Source organism: Dreissena polymorpha, chromosome 4, assembly GCF_020536995.1.
Source record: "Dreissena polymorpha isolate Duluth1 chromosome 4, UMN_Dpol_1.0, whole genome shotgun sequence".
NCBI lineage: Eukaryota > Metazoa > Mollusca > Bivalvia > Myida > Dreissenidae > Dreissena > Dreissena polymorpha.
In genome coordinates this window covers 140,860,955-140,886,362 of record NC_068358.1, presented here as the reverse complement: position 1 = coordinate 140,886,362, position 25,408 = coordinate 140,860,955, and the positions used below count along the sequence as shown (strand labels likewise).

General features: G+C 32.0%; 1 protein-coding gene across 2 annotated transcripts in view; it reads left to right on the top strand.

Annotated features, from left to right (window-relative positions):
* The first annotated feature begins 920 nt into the window (after nucleotides 1-920).
* LOC127879568 (vascular endothelial growth factor receptor 1-like) overlaps nucleotides 921-25,408 on the top strand; it is a 100,635-nt gene continuing 76,147 nt past the window's right edge. Inside the window, exons 1-2 of one of the 2 annotated variants that reach the window (XM_052426506.1) lie at nucleotides 17,967-18,581; nucleotides 18,831-19,113. In XM_052426506.1, coding sequence (XP_052282466.1) covers nucleotides 19,029-19,113 — 85 coding nt within the window. In that variant the 5' untranslated portion in view covers nucleotides 17,967-18,581; nucleotides 18,831-19,028. Of the gene's footprint in view, nucleotides 1,544-17,966; nucleotides 18,582-18,830; nucleotides 19,114-25,408 lie in introns of those variants that run through there. The other variant, XM_052426509.1, reaches the window with a different exon arrangement.

Below are 25,408 nucleotides of genomic sequence, written 5' to 3'. Positions count from 1 at the left end.
TCGTCGTGTTTTGTATCTTTATGACTCGAATACATTATAATATTACGCACGTGTTGCCGCAAGTAATTATAAATATCAATTTTGATTATCTGTTTCGGAAAGGCGTATTCAGAACTATTCATCGTATTTAATCAATATTTTAATAAGCAGTCTTCTAATATTTGTTTCTTATAATAACAGTTTTTCAACACATACATCGCAAAAACCTATTATTTACCCTTAACACCATATCATGAACATGTACTTTTACACGTTATGCGTATTCAATTAATACGATTATTCGAAACCATCACACATTAAAATTAATATTTTAACAAACATCATATGACGCACCAAAGAATATATTACTCCATAATAATAAGATTATATCCATCCACTATGTGACATTTATGTTCTAAAATATTTGTATCTAAGTGGCCTGTATAAAATTTGTATTTACCATGAGTTCATGTTTTATAGAATTATGTGTTTGGAAGTAAAATATTAGGCACGATATGTTAAAACAATCTAATCAAAGTGATTAATGATATCGTTTATTGGATGCCAAAAAAAATCAATCGAAATATTGAAATAAAGTTTACACCATTATATTTCAAACATATTTGAGTAGTATTATTTCGCATTTTCAAGATTTTGTCTTTGCATATTTTTATATAATAACTGAGCAGTGTAAATTGAGAACTATATATGCTTTTTGTTTAAGAACATGTATATGCATCTTTTGCAATAAGTTGTTTGTTTTAATATTAAGATTCCGGATTTCGAGTATTATAGTATAACAGTTTAGCACCTTAAGTTATTAACCTTATGAAAACTGTAAGATTAGATTGGTGTGTAGATAATCGCGCGCTTGACTATGTTGAAAAAGAGATTGTGCATTTCTATTGAATTTTCGTTTTGGAAGGCAATGTTCTCACAATGTGTATTCTGTTTTACATTATTTGATAAAAAAAGTGCATCCCGCGTGTATTTTATTGCAAATAAACTGGATGAACATCAAAGCACCAGTTTAAGCTTTATAATTACTGAAATATTTGTGCAAACAATGTTCACGTAATAAGTTCTCATAACAAGCAGTTTACACGAACAATGATAATGCGTACGAGATGCTGTGTGACTTAGCCTGTGATACTCGTTGGGTATAGCGTGTGCAAGAAATAAGGGATAGTGAGGAAGTTGTGGCAAACATATTAACACATGATTAACTGGGCTATATGGTGTTCAACATGACAAAATAAAAACCAATATGAAATGTGACTTCCTGCACAAGTGTTTTCAGTTTAAATGTTATTCCGGAGTTAAAAATCAACACGTCAAACGCAAACCGAGTGAAAAATTAAGGAATGTCCTCGATATGTAGAAAAGCTGCGTCTGATATGTCTTGAAATTATACATGGGTCGTGCTTTATAGCGTTTGAATGTGATTTATTTGTCAGAGATAAGTGTATCGAATGATAAAAACTGATAGGCAGCATGATTGGAAAAACACAACACATCGGATTAACGTTTCCACTGATGCTTCTGATAGTCTTTAGACATACAGGTATGTAAGTTTAAAGATGTGTTCATTGATTTAACAAAACCCTATTCAGGAAATGGATTTTTGTTAAGAAGAGACTTTCTTCAAACGAAACACTCCATAAGTGCGGCAAGCTTTACACACACTAATGCTACTTATTTTGTGAATTCCCGGATGTCCCATAGTATTAAAAAATGTATTAATTAACATGTCGGTATGTGCACATTACGATTGCTAGATTCCTTATATTATCTGGCGATGAAAGATACCTGCATCGTGGCAAATATATTTTACGGAAACAATTTGCTGAGGCTTTATATGTCAGGACTGTCCATTTATTGATTTTTTTAATTTTTAAATTGGTTTTCCATTACCGCCGTGTTCCGTTTAAATTAAAACGGTTATCGACCGGCGCTTATGTGCAATCATATGCATATGCCCTTTCCAAATAACGCTTTATCTTTGCCATTCAATTTTAAATTAATTCATGATAAAGGTTTGTTGAGTCTTAGTTTATCATCCTTAAACAAACAGCGACTCTCGTGTATATTTGATCTGTCAAGTCTAACAGCCTTAAAACAACGTAATAAAAAAGGCAAGTGCAATAAGAACGAAGTACAATTAATAAAGAAACTGACAAACGACTTAGTATATTTAGCCTATGCGGAGAATAAACAACTACACATTTTTTTCCAATATCTGATGTACATTGAGTTGCAGTGCGATAGAAAGCACTCGCATTTATTTATATAAAAATATAACGTATGAGTGCTCGATATGTATGGAAAGTAATTGTAAAGATTCAAACTTTTTTTTAAATATCAATCATGAGTTTCCTGTTTTTAAAAGTCCCACGAAGGTACATGTCGTGTCCCACAAAGGAATCGCTTACTATTCAGAATAATATTAAGATCCATAGGAAATTTGATGAAAGGGTAAAACAGGGCGATAACTACAACGAATCACTTACATGCAGAGTAAACACAATTAAAATCAATATTGCATAAATCTGAAAAGTTTCTGTTTCATCATTTTCTTCTTTTTGTTTTCTACCTTGCAGAGATTTGATGTGATTTGTTTTCATTTAATAACACCATTAATATTACATACATGCTTATTGTATTGCTTAGTATGAACTGCCTTGATATCGATTTCGATTATATGTCATTGCAAGCGGAATGTGTACTTTTAGAGTGGGATACTAGACCGATTGGACTGAGAGTGCTGAATATTTGCTAATACTCATGAAAACGAATGTTTATGATAAACAATTTTCTTACCATGTGACAGACACATTCACCGGGTCAAAAACACATTTTTCATCAATTTTAAAACACAATCAAACCGAAAATATGAAATTGGTCTTTTAAAACTTGACCGCAAAATTGGTAACCTATATCAGAATATTAATCAAAAGAAAACTGTTTGATATTGACCGAAAGAATTTGTATGGAATGACGTTTAATTTTGTATATAATGTTTTGTGTTGTCAATAAAATATTGAGGGTTTATTTTATGGCAAGCGGCAACATTTGAATCCACCTTAATTACGAATTGTTTCCATGTGATATGATGATAGTATAATGTATCAATGATGTTGTTTTAACATATAAAACAATCAAACAATATCACCTTGCTATGTTCAAATAATCACTGTAACGAAACAAAAGCACATTTAGCACAATTGCAATGTTTAAATACTCATTGTTAACAAAGGCAACAACCTACATTTAGCCTTGTTCATCGCATTTAGTCGTTTGTTGGATATTAATTTTTTGCAATATTTTTAATACATTCGCATAATCTAATGAGATTTTATAATAATAAATCTCTCTACAGGAAACCTTTAATTGTTCCTTAAAGTAAAAAGCGTTATTTTAACATTATAAAAAATGCAATCCGTTAAGTACGCCAGTAAGTAAGTTAGCCAGACGCAAATAGTGGTAAATAATCACGATAGTAAACTATATCAAAACAAATGGGCATATATATCAAAAATATAATAATAACTAAATAATACATATAGTATACACATTGATCAACACTACAGTAAATACAAAGATGGCACCGGGGCGATGCTTCAAAGTTCCACTGTTCCTGGCGGTATGGTTTGTGTGATTTTCTCCGAGTGTAAGAACTGAGTATTGGGCTAGTTTTATTGGACATATTTCCATTTACATAAACATCGTACTTATTAAACAGAGTTATGAAACGAGACCTTTTTAAAACTAATACACAAAACAAAAGAACAGGACTGTGTTTTCTTCTGCAATGCATCCAATGTAACACAGCCTGCATACACGGGTTCAGCTGTCTACCGATGGACTATCTGGTTACAGCTCTAATTGGAAAAAAACATATAATGGCCCGACACAACAACGCCTTATTGTATGTTAAACCCTTAGCACGCTATATTGAAGCTGTTATGATTTTGCCAGAAGTTCATCCCAGTTGAATACGCGATCTGTGACAAAATAAACCAAATATGAATATTGTACCAATGCATTTCGATACATACCGCTGTCCATTTATTGTGATTACACTTCTGAGTTTTTAAAAGTCTACTAAAAAATGTGTCAATTAAAGTATTGTTAACATCATCTCTTGAAATATTGTGGATACAAACTTGTAAAAGTTATTTGTAAGTACATTAAACTTAAGCACAACTTCCATTTTGGAACAATCTATATGTATTGTTAAATTCGTTTAATATCCACGTATGTAGAGGCTTGTTTTATAAATTATATTCCTAGATGTCAACATATAGTCATATGAATTTTGCCGTATATCTGTATAACATACAACCCTTTCTGTGTATTAACATATCTTCGAACTCGTTAACGTTTTTTTATGATTAAAACATCACCCTACCCATAAACGTTTACTGCTTCTCATTAACTGATCATCCTTCTCATTAACGCATCGGCCTTTTGATTAACACTTAACCTTCCCATTAACACATGCATTTAATTATCTTTCTACGTAGTGAGATTATTGTCCTACTCATAATCTCGCGATATATAAATATGAAAACACAAATAAAAGTCCCCGCCATGTAATAAGTTCGTCGCTGTTACCATCAGGCTGTCGTTTGCGAACCTTTATATCAATTTTCACAGGTATATCTTTATAACTGCATCAGTAATACTAACCATTTATAATTTGTTGTAATGTATTAATTATGTTCATGTTGTCTAGGTACAAACCAGTCCCTTTATACCTTTATCGATCTTGGCTTATTTAACCAGTCCATGGAATGTTGCATTTTTTTATTTAAAGTCGAAAATTTATTTATCCGCAAACATGTTATGGATATCAAAATATGCACAGCATGTTTTTATTTAAATGTCAAAAGGTATACAGATATGACTGAATGCTGTGTACTTCGCACATTGCAACACACGGGTTCCATTACACACTTCCGGCGCATTTAAGTTTGGTTGATGATCGCCCGTAAGCCCTATTTTGTGATATTCGTATCGTCATAGTTGGTGTGTCAATCGAATAATACAGGCTTTAAAATAAACAAACGTAGTCGTATACTCGTGTTATGATATTATTCGAGTACCTTCATCACCTCACATTGCCTCGAGTGAAATAATAGCAAAGAGAGGTCGTCTTCTTACAAGTATTTTCTTAATGGGGCTATTTACCCATTGATAACGAGTAAGTAACAGTTAAGATAATGAAATGCGAGCGTTGTTTTAAGTTTACGGCTGTATTAATATTTGAGTCGTGTTCTGAGAAAACTGGGCATAATGCATGTGCGTAAAGTGTCGTCCGTGATTAACCTGTGCAGTCCGCACAGGCTATTCAGGGACGACACTTTCCGTTTTAATGACATTTTTCGTTTAAATGAAATGGTTTTATGTATTTTAATGATATTTGGAGAGTAGATTTTGATAGGACGAAATATGGTCACTATATGTGTTCACAATGACACAATACATGCACCAAATTTAACATTTACTTTTTTCGAGAAAAAACAAATAACATTGTATATGGTACAGGTTATATTTAATAATTATTACAATTTATTTTAATTTAATATGTCAACGTGACACATGTGAAAAGATATGAAAGCCACACATAGTAAATCACGGTTTTATAGTTTAATAATTACATCACTTAAATTTACAAACCAGAAATGACACGAATAATTTATAACTTCAAGTTAATCATCATGCATTTTTATAAGTTCAATATTGCATGAAAGTTTGATAACGTTTATGGTTTTATAACAACCGACTTGAAGTGGTGACACTCACAATAATTAAATTTAGATCCGGAATCAAATGATTTAATTTGATTTATGCTGGCGTTATATTGATAGATTGATAGTATGAACGAATGCTAAAATAGTTTAAATATCCGCTGTGTCATTCAAATATGTAAATAATCACAGACATAGCAACGAAAGAAAATCCATCGTTAAACTTAACTAAGTCCAAGTAAATAAAGCAACAACTTTGATGATGATGATGACAAGTAAAATGATCAAATTCTATTTCTTTTACATCTGTAATCACTACTACAATAAATGTTTTTCATGCGTGGACAAATGAAGGGCGAAGATTTTAGACGTTCATTCACCGCAGGCGGAACGTTACGTCATCAATTCAATTCTTTTACAGACACACATGATATGTAAAATGGGATCTAAAGATAATTGCATTTACAGTTGCAATTGTAAATATATATAACGCACAAGTACTACATTTAGTATTCCAGTCACTAATTCATTGGTTTTCAAGTAAATACTCATTATTGTCGTATCTTCATGTCGTTGTACTCCGGATGCAAATATGAATATTTTGTAAGCTTTTAAAGTACGCTAGTTATAGTAATAACATACACTCATTCATATAAGCGTACTTTGTACTAGCGACGAACACAATCCATTGCAATGCTTTGAATTAACATACATTTTAAATGGTTGCCAATAGATTGACACAATAGATTTAATTAAGGTTAACTTAAAAATCTGATAATCGGATAGTCTTCATTCAAGACAAAATGAATTTTAAAAACGATTTCGATTATTTATTCAATTACTTTTCAACTATTTTCGTTAATACAACAACATCTGTCTTCAGTCACTGTTGTTGACCCTTTGACATGCGTACTCGTTGCGGCTGCTATTTTATCCGAGTTCGAACTTTAAAATGATTGTACGATACGGCAAAAAGGCACTAAGCAACTGTTATCTGAAAGTGCAACGTCGCATGAGATGTTTCCGTATAAGTGAGTTCACTCTGAATAAATCAAACAAGCGAATAAAGACCTTTCAGCCTTTCTGTTTGTCCTGTTATTCATAAGGTTCGGAAATTCGAAAGCGGGCATCCCTTCTTTTCGTCATATAATCGGGATAATATACACTGCTGTATCAGTATTTACCAATAATTTAAATTTAAATGTCAAGTGGTAAATTATGTTCAATGTTAGCTTCTCAGTGCCTAAGTGGTAGGGATGTTCTACGCTAGGTACTACAGTATGATGGACAAATACAATTTCGACTTTTATTCAAGATATGCAACATCCCGTTGTCTGGTAAGAATAATTAAACATCGATATATGTTTAAAGTGATTGGTTTTACATAGGCAACATGAATATTTATAATTCATTAAAGCAAATAAATTATACATATACTTGTTACAGCTATTGTAGTAAACCTGTAAAAATCGATCAAAATGTTCGAAACCGACAGCCTTATTTGGTAATCGAGTGGTTATAAGTAGAATGATAATGTCACTACGTACACATATATTTATATGCATATGTTTATGAGTATGATGATGTGTTAATGAGAAGGATGATGTATGTATGAGAAGGAGTAAACGTTTATGAGTTGGACGATGTTTAAATCATAGAAACGTTAATGAATTCGAAGATATGTCAATAAACAGGTATGGTTGTATAAAGTATACGTTATACAGTTAATATAAAGTATTAATCACATGACAATATGTTAACATTTAGGAATACAGCATATAAAACGAGTCTTTAAATAAATATAAGGCGAACAAACAATAAATACAATTTGTGACAAACATGTAGGTGTACTTTTAATGTACTTGCGAATTGAGTATTACATCTGGAAATGAAACTGAACGTTGGCAAATTCATAACAGCTGCAATATAACAGCGTGATAATGTTAAGGACGCGACAGATTTCGGTTTTAAATTTGCATACAATTTGTTGTTCTTGTTTCGAAGCATTATATGGTATTCTCCAATAAGATCTGTAAACAGATAGTACATCGGTGTACAGCCGAACCCGTGTATGCAGATTGTGTAGCATGGAAAGTATTGAAGACGAAACCCAGTTCCATGTTCGTGTATAATTTTCATTAAAAGGTACTTGTTTCATAACTCTGTTTTATCAGTAAGGTGTTTATGTAAAAAGCATAATTTTTATGGAAATAAGTCATTGAAAACTAGCACAATACTTTCTTACACTCGGAGAAAAACAAACTATCTATACCCACAATTACAGTCGAACTGCTAAACAACTTTGCATTTACTTTAATTTTGATCAATGTTTATAGTGCATGCATTATTTTCATATCTTTATGAACATTATGTTTGTGATCCATAGGCCAATTTGGCCCGATTTTCTGATATGTTTTACTATCGTGGTACTTTACCACTATTATTGAATGCACATTTTGCGTGCTTGCTAACTTACTAACTAAGTACACGGTTTTGAATTTATTTTAAAAATGTTCAATTTACGCTTCTTACATTAGGGCAAAATAAGTGGTTTCAAGTTTAGTGAGGTAAAATTATTTTTTTTAAACGCACAATATGAGAAGTTTGTATAAAAAAACAACATATATCGAATAAACGACTAGTGAGTCTGAAAACAAGACAGCATCTGTTAGGACATGTTTTGTGTTCATCGCTTACTTCCAGTAACGTTTATGAGTAATGCTATTATATGTGCACCTCATTATGTTGAATGTAATTTCAGATAATATGTACATGTCATTTTAACGTAATGTATTTCACAGATCGCTGACAACGGTAACGTTGGCCGTACGCTGTAAACACTTAATAATACACGGGTGGTCTTCAAATCAGTTTTTTTTGATGCGGCGAAAGCTGGGTTGTTATTTAGTTAAACTAAAATTTAATGTTATGTTTTATTTGGGAATAACTTTAGACTTAGCTGATGGACAAAAATTATTTGAACAGCGCAATTGTGCTTAATGTTTGTGTTTATCTTCGTTACCGTAATTATTTAAGCAAAGCGAATGTTATTGTAATATATGTTGAAACCACAGCATTCATACAAAATACTATCATTTTAACGCATGGAAACAAATGGTATTAAATGTGAAATCATATAATGCCGCGTGCTATACAATAATACTCTAAATATTTTATTTTTAAAACAAAACAATTGACGCAAAATTAAAAGTAGTGCTTGCTATCATGATTGAAGTTTGCCACCATATACAAATGCAATGATTTCTTAAATTATGAGGTACAAACCATAATCGCCGCTCATATAAAACGAAGAACCCGGACGTGAGCATGTGTGTGAAACTTATAATCGAAATTTACCGTGGATTTAATAAATATTGATTTGCCACGTAATGGCAAATAATACAGCACTTCCCCTTTAGATAATCGTCGAATGAAGTTGGGAAAATGATCATTTAAGCGTTGTTTACACACACCGATTGTTATTGAACTTTTAATACAAATCATGTACTCAGTTTCGGTGAATGACATAAACCTGGTAGCTACATTGTATTCAGCTGGTAAAACATCCTATTTAAAAGTCAACCAGCCAGTTACTGTAATGAATTGGTTGTTTAAACGTGCATATATAACTGTTCCCACACTGCTTCCTGAATGAATAAAAAAAAATCAATGGAGTGATCTTATACATTTGAAAATGTAAACGTTCTAATATGATTGATTGATAAGTTGCAATGTATCCCCATAACACTAAAAAACACGAGGTGCACGAGTGAGTGTATACATATGTGTGTTTCTAAGTATGTATGTATTCTGTATTCTGTATTTACTCAGTGCGGCAAGTATGGGAGAAGAAGATACCGAAAACCGAAGCCTGAATCTGTCACTGAATTCGCATGAGCCTAGTTTTATTGGAAGAATTGCAAGTTGTATGAACTATGTTAACTTCACATTATATGTATTTGACATCACCTACAATACTAACGATCAGATACAATAATCATTTATTAATATTACACATTCCTGACACATACCCAAATTACACCAACGATGATTCATACACTGGCTTTTATTATAATGGCCTAGTCTTACAAAACACATACATTTCGATAAATAATACAAAACGCTTTGGTGGGCATTAACAAATTAGCATTCTAAATAAATTTGCGCATATATGTTTTGTTGTTTGTGTTAGGCCACACACATACATAATCAAGTGGTCAACGAGTTTATAAGCCTTTAAAATATATGTTTAGTTTGAAATTATAAACGCCGCGAGCATGTGTATTAGCCAAACGATGACCCTAAACACACAGTTGCACTGCATTCTCTATTGTATTGGGCACTTTGTGGGTTTGATATTGTATAGCTTTTTTCTGAAGAGACATTAAACATTTACGATGCAAGGACTGTCTTTACACTAGATGCAAATGGCGGTTACTTATGAATACTCTTGCATAAATCCCCTTTAATCGTTACAATTTTATCCTTGGAGTTTGCCAAACAACATCTTTGTATAAATGTTCACAATGACACAACACATGTACCAAGTTTACATGAAACATTTTGGTACAAAATCCAATAACCACAGTATATAGTACAGCTTTATTTCATAATTATTTCAAATAATCTTAATTCAATGTGTCATCAACGTGACACAATGTGGTCAGGTATACAATCCGCACAAAATATACAACGGCTTTATAGGTAAACGATTATATCGCTTTAAATATGAAAAACAGAACCGACACGTACAATTTATGACTTCTTGTTTATCATCGGGATTTTTATTAGATCAATATCGCATGCAAGTTCAATAACGTTTATGGCTTTATGACAGCCGACCTCAAGTGGCGACAGTCACAATAATTAAATATAGATCCGACATCAAATGATTTCATTTGATTTATGAATGCGTTATATTGATAGTATGAAAAAACGCTAATATATTTTAAATATCCTCTGCGTCCTGTAAATATGTAAATAATTAAAGAAATAAAAACTTAATTAGAACATCAATCATTAAACTTAAAAGTCGAAGAAAAAAGAGCTAACAACTTTCAACAAGTGTAATTATCAATTGCCCTTTCATTTGTATCTGTAATCACTTCTAAAATAAATGTTATTCATTCACGGCCTTGTCCAGGCGAAGATTTTAGACGTTCGTCCATCGCAGGCTGAACGTGTCGTCATGAATACTTTTTTCACAGACACACATGTTATTTAAAATGTGATCTATAGATCATTGCATTTACTGTTGCAAGTTTCATGTTGCATGTATAACGTCCAACAACTTAATTTGGTATTCTAGTTATGAATACAATTGTTTTCAAGTAAATAATTATTCTGGTCGTATCTTCATATCGTAGTATTCCGAATGCAAAGATTGATTTTGTGTCAGCTTTAAAACTATGCTAGTTATAATAATTACCTATTATATTTGAACTCATGATCATATTTGAGTTTTGTTCTGAGAAAACTGGGCTTAATGCATGTTCGTAAAGTGTCGTTCCAGATTTGCCTGTGCAGGCTAATCAGGGACGACACTTTCCGCTTTTATGGTATTTTTAGTTTCAAGGAAGTCCCTCCTTACCAAAAATCACGTTTAGACGCGGACTGCACAGGCAAATCTGGGATGACACTTTACGCACATGCATGAAGCCCAATTTTCTCAGAACAAGGCTCAATTGTTTTTCTAGCGACGAACACAATCCATTATAATGCTTAACCCATATATGCATAGCGTCTAGAAAAAAGGCATTGATAAACAGCGAATACCCAGATGAGACGACGCATGCTGCGGCGTCTCATCAGGGTCTGCGCTGTTTGCTTCACGGAATTCATGTAAGAAATATTATAAATATAGAAATAAATATACTAGACATCCCTAATTTTGGAAAAAAAATGTTCCAATTTAAAAGGATGGGAGAGTCCACTAGGCATAAATGGGTTAATGTTTCTGCCAACACATTTTATTTCGAAATTGCAAACACGTACAAGTACAGTATGCATTTGAAAAAGAAGGATTTGCAATCAGAAAGAAACAAAGCAAGCATGTAATGCCACCAACTCATATCTTAAGATATATATATATTAGTAGTCTTCACCAGATAAAGCATATAAGTTAGTGAAGTGTCTTGTAAACTTTACAATTATATGAAGTTGTATGTTTAAAGAAAAAAAACATATGCAAAGTATATATAAGAAAAAAAAAATATTCCAGTGTGAAAAGACAACACATAATGTTTACATTGTAATAACAGGTGAAAAAGGCATAGCAATAAAAGGTGCATAGAGTTATAATTTATGCTAAATAGGTCCTACATTTTATTTGAGCAACGGTGTGCTTTAAATAGTACTAGTAAAAAGTGCTTTAAACTACAACAATCATCAAATTTGAATTATAAGTTTCTGAGACAATAGCAGTAAACGGTTCACATTCACTGTCAAAGCATTCTAAATAAGTTTTTTAAATTGATTTTTTTTTTCAAATTATCGTATTCATACTTAATGTATTTTTTTACTTCCGTTATGCTTGGAATGCATTTTACACTTGTACCAGTATAACCTAATAAACAAAATAACATAATGTATCGCTATAGCAGACTTAAATGAATATCCAAGTAGAAAGAGTGTCATGTTCTTTAAAGAAAACTATTGTTCTGGTAACATTTCATCAATAATTTCTGTAGATATCTGACATTCCCAGAATAAATGTTTTAAATTTTCCTCACTTTTTTGCAAAATGAACATTATGGGTCATCAGTAATTTTCATTTTATTCAAAAGCCTTTGTGTTCCCAATATCCTGTGAATGAACTTATATTTGAACCACTAAATCTTTACATCACTGGTTATTAAAAGGGATAGCTCAAATAAACAATGCCATTCTTTTTTTCATTTATAATTGTAGTGAGTTTTGTACACCTTTTTGCTTTAACTGATGGTTGTTTATTTTTTTTATTTAGAATTGTGTATAGTATTTTTGCACAGATTTCTATTTCCAGTAAAAGTTTAAAATTTCGGCAAAAAAGGTTTGCTTATTTGATGGGTAGTAAAAGATACAAAATACTTGTTCACAAATTTATCAATTGCTCTTGTCACCCCTGTGTAATGAATGAAATTTATGTTCAAATCGTATTTTCTATTTAATTCAACAAGAGAGATAAACAAGAGTTCCATTTTACACCTATACAATGAGTTCCAGCTACAAACAAGGTCTTAAAGAAAAAACGTTTATTTCCTATCAATATATTTGGATTATAAAAAAGTGGATAATACAAGAAATCATCGGTGTTTATTTCTTATTTCCGACAATAAAGTGGGAAGCTTTTCAAAACATCAACCCAAAAAGGGTTTAATGCTTAAAATTAGCATGTATTTAAAATGTTTGCAAATATATTGACACACTAGATCAAATTGCGATTTTTGTTCGCCTCGTTCAACGCAAAAGGAATTGTAGAAACAGTTTTAATAAATTATTCAATGACGTTCCAAATTTTTCTGTTAATACAACATCCGCTGTCTTCGGTTACTGTTGTTGACCCTTTGACATGCGTACTCGTTGCAGCTGCTATTTTAACGACGTTCGAGTTCGAATTTTACTATGATTGTACGATACGGCAAAAAGGCACCCAACATCTGACATCTGCAATCGCAATGTCTCGTGAGATACTTGCGTGTAAGTTAGTTAACTTTGAATAAAGCAAGCAAACAAAATAAAGATCTCTTAGCCTTTCTGTTAGTCCTATGGTGCAATAAGTCCGTGATTTAAAGAGCGAACCTCGCATAATATGATCGGGAAAACTATTTACCAATAATTAAAAGAAACATGTCCAGTAGAAAATTATGTTCAATGTTAGTTTTTCATTACTGAAGTTGTAGAGCTGTTCGTGGGAAGTCGCATAATCATTTCGCTCAGAAATTGTCCCGATGTGGCGGGTTTCCTACCAAACAGGATTTAAAATATCATGGTATCGATTGTATTCATTTTGTACCGCCGGTACGTAAGATTGGACTAGATCAAAATGTTTTTTATTGACAAATTAGTCTAAAAAAAATTACTGACCCTTTATCTCGAATGGTGACACATTTGCAGAAACGTGTTGCTATTTGGCATGGAAATGTACCGGTAGATATTCCAATATTTGCAATGAAAACTTCCAAAACCACAGAAATACATTGTGCATACAATCATGAAATAACTGGAATAAAGTGTGTAGTCATAGGCTTTGAACGGTCAAATATTTGCATATTTGTGCAAAACCCTTCTTGATTTCATATTCTACACGGGCAATCATTTAAACAAACACATCAGTTGTAATACAAATCTTGTAATATATATCAGAACGTTTGAGTATACTACTTGACCTTTCCAACTTGTAAATAATATGAATTTAACAAAAATCTTACATTCAATAGCAACAATCATTAAGTTGTTTTATGTAAATGTATTGTAATGACCCAGTATTATTCGATAAAAAGATATGTGCAAATCATTTATATGAGAATTGCTGGGCCATGTGAATAAACACTATGAAATCAGAGAGATTGTCATGTTAAGTGTTAAAACAGATTATCAAGCTCAAGTGGTCACCTGGTTTGTGTAACCGGGTGAAATATCGCTTAATTTGACAATAAAATCACCGAGCGTGTCTTTGTTCACTGCACAATGACCCTAACAGATGTACTGAATTTGTGAATGCATCGGGTAATTTTCACGTCGCAGCATAGTTTGTATAGAAACATATCGTGTCTTAGACAGGACAATAAATGTCTGCGATGCGAGGTCTCTCTTACACTCACAGGTACTGTATCAACGGGTACTTGTTTATTAGTTTTGTTGTTATTCATTTGACGGACCAAACTATGTCACTTGTATGCCTGAAATTAATTTAATTGGTTCTTTAACATGGCGGTTTTAATACCAAAGCTCTATAGCTTTATAATAACACTTTAATGCTGTACATGGCGTATATCAACAAGTATAATGCATTGATTTTAAGTAATGGTGTTAGAAAATTAAAAATGTGGAGAATATGTGAACGTTAAATATTTTAATATCTTTTGAACAATACAAGTATTGTTATGTCGGGTAAAGAAAACCTAAAAATGGATTCAATAATAATCGTGTAAACTAAACACACACGTATTATTGCGTTCGACATTGTTTATGAAACATGGATACTTTCGTCGGTCATGTATCAATTAAAACCGCTTTTATAAATAACATATAATGGTGCATGTAAGCTGTGTGACTAGACATTAATATAAACTTTTATGATAACATTTGTTGATTCATTCTTACTAGCAAGCTTAATTTAATATGTCAAAAAGTGATAAAGATATACAGCTACAACAACAAACCATTCTGAAAGTAGCCCAAAGATCATTTATTATCTATGAAGAAGTAGTGACACTTGTTATTTATTTGTGATACTTCTATTTGACAACCACCAAATGTATGTACAGTCAATATTGCACGAACGTTAGATGACGTGAAAGGTTTTATGACAGTCAAACTGAAGTGATGACAGTCACAATTAATTGGATGGATTTCATGCACTAAATGTCTAAATTTGTTTTATCGAGATTTATTGCGCATGTATTTAAACTATCCGAACACAATGTCGCCAATGTTTATAAACAAAGATAAACAACGAAATAAGTAAATACACTAAGTTTTTAAAAAAGTATTATACTAAATACGATTAGCCATTTTATAGAACTGTAACGATCAAATGCTATTGTATTCGTGTATGTGCATCTTTCATAAACATATCTGAAAAGGTCTGTTAAAATGAGGTATTTGTTTGTAATGTAATAAAACGCAGGCGAAGAGTGTGTACGTACTATCAAGTTATACATGCACAATGCGATATTTAGAAACATGTATTTAACGCTCATTTTATTAGTTTAAATTAATATCGCTAAACAACTTCATTTAGTATGTTAGTATTTCAGTTCTTCGCTTATATCATTCATCACAAAGGCGCAAAACGGTTGTTATAAGCCATTCGATGACATCAAAATTCCCGTTCTAACAAAAGCAGCTGTGTTCAGTTACTGCTATAGTTCCTATCGCATGCAAACTGGTTGCAGTTGTTATTTTAACTGTATGGGATGTCGCACTTTATTGTGATTAAAAGATACCTGATACGGTAAGATGATACTAAACATCTGTCATATGGAGTAGCCGAGCACATGGTGACCCGGTATGCTTCTAAACGAATTTACTAAGACGCAGAAATAACTAACATCGTACAGCCTTTCTGTGTGTCATTGTGTAAAATGTGAAAGGATGGTATTAACAATTAAAACAAAAGTGCACTGTGAAGGATATCTTTCAATGACAAATATTTAAACGTCCATTCACATATCAATGAAGATAACTGTGATAAAATGTTTATTTGTATGTCTATAATAACGCGTATACGCCGAAACTAATGCAAAATTAAAATATAACTATAATAAAGGAAACACTTAACAAAGAAGCAAATGCTGTTTAAATACAAATATTATATCAAAGGCAAGGAATGACCATTTATCGCGAATTTGGATGCAATAAAATAGACATGTTGTTGAAAGCTATGCAAACATAATTATATCTATTAGCGGTGCAAGTGCGCCATGATTCAAACGGTTTACATAAGCTAAAACCTGGCCTTTGCGCTGCAAGTTGATGTTCAAGTGTTATGTTTTGTGGATATAACGCATTGTTTTTCATTTGGTGTTTTTGGAAAATGTGCAATGCATACACATACAAAATACATCTTAGAAAAAAAAACACTTAATGCTTATCTCTGCGTGCTTTGTCTACATTAAACAAGACATTACATTATTAAATTCATTAACATGGGCCATCAGTAACACAACTACATAATTTATTAAATGCCATATGTTAAGCCATGTTGGAATGAATAAAAATCATATCTCAACTGTTACTGCGGTCGCCGTCGAAACCGTTAAGTTATTGTATACTTTACATCTGTTTATATCGCGCTTCTTTCCAAAGTACCGATCTTGTAAAAAAACTCTTTCGTCCGTAATTTCGCGATGAAGCTTTTGTCGTTCGTGTTGTTATATACAAATACTATTTCTCGAATGCTTTCACACAAAATGATGATTGTAAAACACATTTGTTTGATGTTGACATTTATCATTTTAATCAATCAATTATTGAGTGTGTGATCTTCTTTGTGTCACTTATATCCCGGCTATTCAAATTGGAAAGTTCTACAAGAAGACGCTATGATGTTATGCTGTTTTTATTTGTTAATGGTAAGCAAATAAATCTTGACAAATTGTGAACTTTTGGCTCTCGTAAACCTGTTTCAACCGCCAAGGGTTTGGTTTTCATAGGTTGTTCCAAAACTGTGAGCCCAGCTTTATCCTGATTTTAAGTGGTGCATCTGCTTTTAATTACTGCCCTCGAAGATATGATACGATTTGTCTTCTGCTTCCTGTTAATGTAAGAATTAACGTTACGTTACAAGTGGCATAAACAAGTAAAATTCTAGATGAAATTCAGTCTAAAGTTTATTCTTTTAAATTACTTTGTATGTAACATCAATAAAATCCACAGAGATTTTTTAAAGTACAAACGGTCTTTGTGGCGATCATTTGCACTCGCAATAATTGTAATATATTATAATTGGTAAAAAAGAATTGAAGGTAAACAGCTCAATGAGCTCATTACAAAAACGTCGCCTAGATACAATCGTATATGCTTCTTTACAATGTACGTTAAGTCTATGTGTACGATTTGCAGCGATGCATCCCATATAAATATGAATAGGAAGCGATTCTTGTTTAACACATTACAGCTTAGATGTTAAGAAATCATTAACGTCAATTTCTAGCAGATTAACTGATTGCGGGTATTGCTACTGAAATATATGAAGTCGATCATTACTAATTAGGATAATTTGCTTAATTAAATATGAAATGCTAAAACGCTTATTGTACATGAAATCTAAATAATATTGTGTATGCTAGATTTAAAATGTTTATACTGAATTTTAAAGTACACCGTGCCGAGGCGTAGTTAATTTTGCCTCACACAGCTTGTTTTATATCTGTTTTTATTAGCCAACACTTGTATTCCTCGTTTAATAGCGTTTTTTTTTGTATACTGATATAGTTAGACGAACTCATCCCAATATGGTATTACAGGATTATCGCCGAATGCAAGACGTGTCTCATAACAATATCCTACCACTGCCGTTCATACCTATCGCCTGGGCTGGTTTATGAAATATTTGAGAGGCATTGGAGCAGATAAATCGTTTAAAGAATCGAAGTATTTCGTTGTATCAGTAATAAGCCGGGCTACTAGGATTGATGTTTTATTTTTAGAAGAGATTTTGTTTTGGTTTTAAAGGGCATCGCATATTCAATGATGAAGAAGTGTTGCGATGAAGTTGAGTATTATGGTAAATTATAAGTGAATATAAGTGAACACAAGTTTGTCATGGATGTGTATTTTTATGTGCTTTTAGCGGATATTTTCAAGTGAGTTTTATGAAATGTATGTACGTTTGCGTCCAGAACTTAACGGTGGTTATGCCTGAAACATATCTATTGAGCAATTTGTACTTATAATAATAACTTCTTAAAACAACAGTATTTATTACGTACGTTAAATAAGCCTAATGTGTTAATAACTTATGAGAAAGTGTTTGAACATTTAACCGAATTATGATGTGTTTTTTTATGACTAAACAGCCAACGATGCGGATAATTTTCGTTATTTGATACAGAAATGCGTTTGATAAAGCAATTTTCCAGTTTGGAAAATGACAAACTATACATATTTCCCGGCTTTTCAAATATACTTGATTATTTTTAGTGTGTAAGTATGATTTATTTCACCTATAGACACAGTGTTGCGTTTATTAATGACAATACTGTACTAAATAACTCGTACGTTTGATTGCATTTTAAGGAGTAACAACACCATTAAGAATGACGGTTTTATTCAGTATTATAACATTTCACATTCATGCAAAATCAGTCATGATATGAACTTTAGATACAATTGTTCAAAACTCGTCATTTATTTAAATGCACAACTTTCAATATCAATTATATTTATTTTTAGAAGCGGACTTATTGCAACGGATTGGATCCACGTTATTCTATCTGATTATAAAACCTGGATACTTCTTAATGCATCAACATTATCAAGAGAGTGTATTTCAAACAAACGCATTCCTTAAAAGCAACTATTTGAAGTAATTGCTCCTTAATTTAAGTAAGTGCGAGCTCAAGTGGATTTTATTATAGGAAATTAACAGTAATGGATATAAGGCGAAGTGCGCTCAAACGGCATCACGTGGGAAGGACGTCGCTATTGTTGCTGCTGATTTTTCTGAGACATACAGGTATGCATGTGTTCCTGTAGTGCATTTATTTTTAATTAAATATTGACGTGCAATTAAAGAAAGTAATGATTGATGCAACTTTAGAAACTATATAAGACGAGCTACCACTGTTTCAGTAAGTTAGTAATGTTTAGATTTGTTGACATTCATTAGTGTTAAAAACGTATACTAACCTATTTACATATGTGGTGTCTTTTAATGAACCTTTGTTGGTACAAATATCACAGAGATACTTATGAACGATGAGAAAGAATTTAATGTTTCCACAAATATAATTGAACCTCACACGACACTATTGCATAAGCTCGTCATTTGCTAGCCTCCTAAACTTTGAATAAAGTGTCTCTTAACAAAACAATTGTGTGCGATAATTATTTAAAAAAAAAACACTGATGTAAAGATGGTAAATAAATTTATACTCAATTCTTATCGCTATAATTTAATAAAGGTATTTTTAGATTGAAAACACCAACAACGAAATATAATACATATATATATACAAAATACATATTTTACTACGTAAAGTTATGATTGAAGTATTTGATTACGTATTGAAAAGATTGCTAAACGTCTCCATTGTACAATGCGAAGTTTTTAAAATCGCAACATTTGTATAGTACCGATAAATCAAAGCCGAATGTACACACCTTATTTATTTGATTGTAACCACGTTAACAGGATATATATGTATCGATACTTGTGTACACTTAGATCATCGAATCCATTGCCGCTGTGGCTGCGTTTTTCTTAATCAGTGTGTTTCCTGTTTCCGTGGTTTTGCTATGAACAAAATCTCATACTTGAGGTCTATAATGCCAGTATTTAAAAACCTAACAAGTTGTTTTTGTCCAAAAAGTCGTAATCCTTTATCAAGACTTATCTCACAACACACATGCAATGGCGGATTTATTTTAAAAACCTATTAGAAACGGTCGCTAAGGATACTTATTTATGCCGGTGAAATTTAATTAAAATTTATCAACTGCCTAAAGCTATGCATCTAATAGTAAATCATTGCGATGCAATATAAAATTCACGTATTTATAATATTTGTTAAACACGCAATTTACTCCTACAACACAGTTAAAGTAATATGTGATTTTAAGCATCAACTTCTTAAAGAGCACTTGAGTTGTTGGTCTGTTCACTATTGTGAGTTTGTTCAAAACCCGTGATATGGTTCTATGTGCGTTTTACGAAGCACTATAAAGTGTCTATACCGTTTCAGATTTTAATTGTACATAATGACAGTTTTCTGAGGTGTTGTGTTATTTCTATTGAATTATGCCATACACATGCCTTAATAACTTGAAATCTTATCTCATGCTCGAATTTTCAGATTACTAGAAATAGAAGTTTACATATCCATGTATTCAAACAATGTATTGCATACACATATTTGTTATCTGATGATATACGTATGTTCGACATATCAATTAACGCGTATTCATTGTGTATGTAAATCTGTATGTAAATCAAGAATGTATTAGCATTTTATTTTGTGACCGTTTGTGATTGAGCCATAAATGTCGCTTTGTCGAAATAAGCAGCATGACATGATTATTTACCAAATGCAAAATGAAGACGTTCTATTGAATATCTAACAGATCGTTTATCCCCTCGGTATGTTACATTCGAAATTACTGCATGATGGCTGTGTACCGTAGTGAAATAATAAAACCTGGAGTGTACGCCGTAATCTTTGCTATCGCTTGGGTTAAAAATTTACCACGTGAAGTTGGTAGATCAAGTATTACACAAGTATTACAGGTTAGCGATTCAAATTCGCCCTTAAATTGAGGTTTAATAAAACACTAAATGCTCTTACACAAGTTTTATAAGTAAGGCTGTTATGCCCCTTTGTGACAAAGCAATATTGGTTTGCACAAAACACATCTCATCCATCAATTTAATTGAAAGCACGCTCGACGTTTAATTGAGCATGAAATTGTGCGCAACCGTACCAATTAGCACATAAATGTATAAAACAAATACGAGTACATGCTTAAAAATTCAGTAATTGTATTGTTGACTTATCGTGAATGGTAGGTAATTAAACGAGCGGGCTACCAAGCAGGTATACTACAAAATACAGCAAGTTTTTATAGCGTTTTTGTCTGTGTTCAGCATAATATCATTGATTTGTTTTCAAACGCGACGGACTGATTAAAACATTAGTGAATTCAGAAGATATTTTTATCCAGCCTATGCCTACTCTGTTCAATGCCTCTGTTGACCGGAATAAATTAACAAAACAACAAATCGACATTACCCTACGAGGGACTGAACGTTTCTCACATACATGAATGTTTAAACTATGAACGCGGGTATCAACTTGTTTCGAGATATCAGTCGTATAATTCCACCAAAAGTAATGAAATATTAACAAATAATGATAGTTTAACATTTTGATTAAGCACTTTTTTTCACATTATCGTTAGTAATACAAATCAAATATACAGCTTTTTATTATTAATGTCTATTCATGTTAATGTAACAGCTAGAATCAAGTGCCCATCACATATAAGTAACTGTAATTTTAATGCGAACACGTATATAAGTATTATTTTGGAATTAACACCGAATGTTTTATGTTTTCCTCATAGTTGCTTAGATAGAGTTGGCCCGAACTTGTTTATAAGATATTTAAGAGGCTCTAAACAACGCACAATGTTTAAATTAAATATGTAGTCAGTAAAGTAATCGATGTTTACTATTTTGGTATAGGACTATTTGAATGACACAAAAACGTTCTGTGGTATTTGTGACGGATGAAGTTGTTATGCAATGAAAATTAACGTGCACGTCACTGTGGTTAAATTGTAAATTTAAACAATAAATTGCCAAAGCCTAAGGTAATTTAAAGGCAGAAAAAAACAAGTTAAAAGAATTATCTAGTTCGGTCACATGATTCATATCATAACTAAAGTGTTTATCAATTTTAATATTTTTGTCAACAACAACTCAAAATATACGTTTCAAAACGTTGAGTTGACGAAACATTTCGGAAAATGTGAACGATAATTAGGTTGATCAGACCGAAACCAAACACGAATATTGGCTGTTATGATACACTCGATGCGCTATGATGCGCTAAATATTACTATATTTAGTATTTTCCCAATGATATCTAGCTACTCGTGCATGTAAGAATGATTTTCCGTTTCAAAACAACACGAACTGTTACTTTATTATTTGTGTACTAGATCACATGTTCGGTTAGATACAAAGGACATTATAATTGTGTAATCGTCGGAACCCACGGTGTATCTTTCGGTGTCACTTCATTATATATCATGGAGTTGGAGAAACGGGCTGGCAAAATCGATCTGATAAAATGATGAGTCAGCTAACGATCATTGATGTAACAAGTTTGAAAAACAATGATCACCTGAGCTATGAGTTCACACACAGATCTTATTGATCTGTGTTTACCCACCTTTATCTTCTAACATGGGCCAATAGCACGGAAGACACAACGTGAAAATGGTACACATTGGAATTAACTTAACATATGTGACCTGCGCTGCGGAAATTTTTAATTCAGTTATTTTTACTCATAGAAAATAACTGTTCATGTTGCAGACTGTATGTTGCGTAAGATGTAAAAACAATATTTAGTAATTCCAGTTTGTGATGACGTGCGTCACCCAAATTGTTCTCTGATTAGTCCCAAATGATTCTACATATATTAACACTAGTAAGGCATTTCCTAGTTGTATGCCCAGTTGAGTATAACTTTATTTTAAATTAATTAGTGTGATTTTAATTATGTAAGTCATGAATTATCTACTAAAGCAGTGCATAGCGTGATACTGTATGTGTATTTTATTTGTCCATTGCTGAAACAATAAAACGATATCAGGATTGATGTTAGTTGTATGATACTGACCATGAAAAGAAGATGACATTGGTCAGGCTTGTGATAATTGAACTAGGTAATCTTAAAACAGCCCTAGGTCATGATGAGTCAGGCAAAGGCTACAAAACTTTCTGATTGAGTTGAATTCTAAAATCCAAACAGTGTGACAAACACACAAAGAGATAAAAATCGTTGAATGAAGATTTGACGTTCGTGGCATCGAGCTACATGTAAGCTCATTTTAAGGCCAGTTTAAAAGAGTAGTTTCAGTACACAAATATCATCTTTAAAAATCCAGAACGTCATGGAATTAGCATTGACATGGTAGTAGAGCTGGTAGAGCTATACCACACTTCCACAATGTTCATACGTTGTAAGGATCATAAACAGTATGGTTGTACGCTAGTGTTTTGTTTAAGGTAAACTGTTTTAATTTTGACTTGTACGAAACACATAAAATGCTTAGCAGAGTTTGAACATTTTAAATTAAGTACTTAAATGCACTAAGGGATTACAACATCTTTTTTGTTCTTTCAACAATTGAAATGTCTAGTGCTACATTAAAACAAATTTATAGTGTGCAATTTGCTGTAGTTATCTTTCTTTAAATAGTATTAAATAACCATGAATATTTAGAAGTGCTGTACTTATTTGTTATTATTCTATTTATTAAGCAAATAGCAAAGATAGAAAGAGTGTGATGATAATTTAATATATTGTTCATCCAATTTGTATCGTATTTAATGTAATAATAACCTATTTAGAAAAAGAAATGTCTGCAAACGCAATATCGTATATTGTTTTAAATGATATCGATTTATTTCATAAACAAAATGACCAGTTAAAAACAAAGATCTACTTTGTAATAATAGCACATTACACACAACTGACATCATTGATTTGATCTATGAAGACTTATGTGCTTACATGTGTTTTTGGATACACACAACTCCGATTTTACCAGCAATCCTATGACATTATGTTCATACTTGTTTTATATGTTGTAACGGCGCTCCTAGTATATTTTAGATATCCTATTTTTTTAAAAGGTACTTTACAATTGAAGACCCTGATGATGAGCATGACGTTGTTTCGTCTCACCTTTATCAAACTTTTTTTTTATTTATGCTGATAAATTGTTTTCAAATATATTTATCGCATCTATATTTTAAGATATAATAAAATTAATAATCACGATAAAATGTGTTTTAAATGTTGTTGTTTTGTTCTTGCATTTTATCAATAGATTAGCTATAAATAAAAACACTTGTTTTGCATATGTGTTCAATAAGTTAACGAATCAGTTGATGGTGGTGCTTTTGTAAAGCACAACATTTGTTAACAAATCCTTATTAATGAAAACATGAAATTGATTTTGTCGGCGATTTCTTTATTTAGGGTGAAAACTATTTGGTGTCTTTTATTTCAAGTATTAACAGGTAGTATTGTGCCCGATGCAAAAACAAAACAAAACAAAAATGTTTGTCGCTTTCCACAATTGTCATTTGTTACTTGATGAGGCCTTTAGATTACCACTCTCTTTGAGTTATTTTGGTCACAGCCCTTTTCAATGTATGGTATGACGATTTGCGCCTTATCAATGCAATTAAATCACGACTGATGATTTGCAAAAATGGCCACTTGGGTCTTTCTAAATCTTAAACCCGTTAGCAACCGAGATAAAACACAGCTGTGTTCGACTTTATATTATGTTCGACCGTTTACAACTTTACAACTAAAGTCGTATACAGCTATGCCATGCATTTTAAAGAGAAACCGATATTTAACATTGTTTTTAAGATTTGAGGCGAAACCAATCGTAAAAATCATTTTTTGTTAAATGAACGCTTTTGTAATTCTATAAGATACAGACAACTGACGGAACAAAACGATAAACATACGCATTAGCTAATCAAAAAATAATGAAAGCTGTATTAACACATTATGTTTGCGTTGGCACATCTGTGACTTCGGTTTCTTGAAACGAATGTTAATTAAAGGTGCAAGTTTTAGTGCTTAACGACATGAACATAAAATACACAATAGCTTCTTAAATACAAAGGGAAGTTAATCTGATGAACGAAATAAGTGTTTTTTATATTATAAGGTACATGTATTATATGGGTAGTTTCAATATTGCATATATCAAATACAGAATCCAGCTCACTCAAAGCCTTGATACATATATACATGAAACGACAAGTTTATCGCATTTTGTGTCAATCCGAGAATCGTGTCGAAGAGTCGTGTGAACATAACCAGCAGCACAGACTAGCGGAAACATTTCTAGCAAAGTGCATGCCAATTTAACATGAATGACTTTCCGACGATGTTAAGTTACTATTTCATCTAAACTGTTGTCTTAATTGTTATCCATCAATCTTGCAATTGTTCGTTACGTACAAGCGGGAAAAGGTAATTCATTGGTTTCAA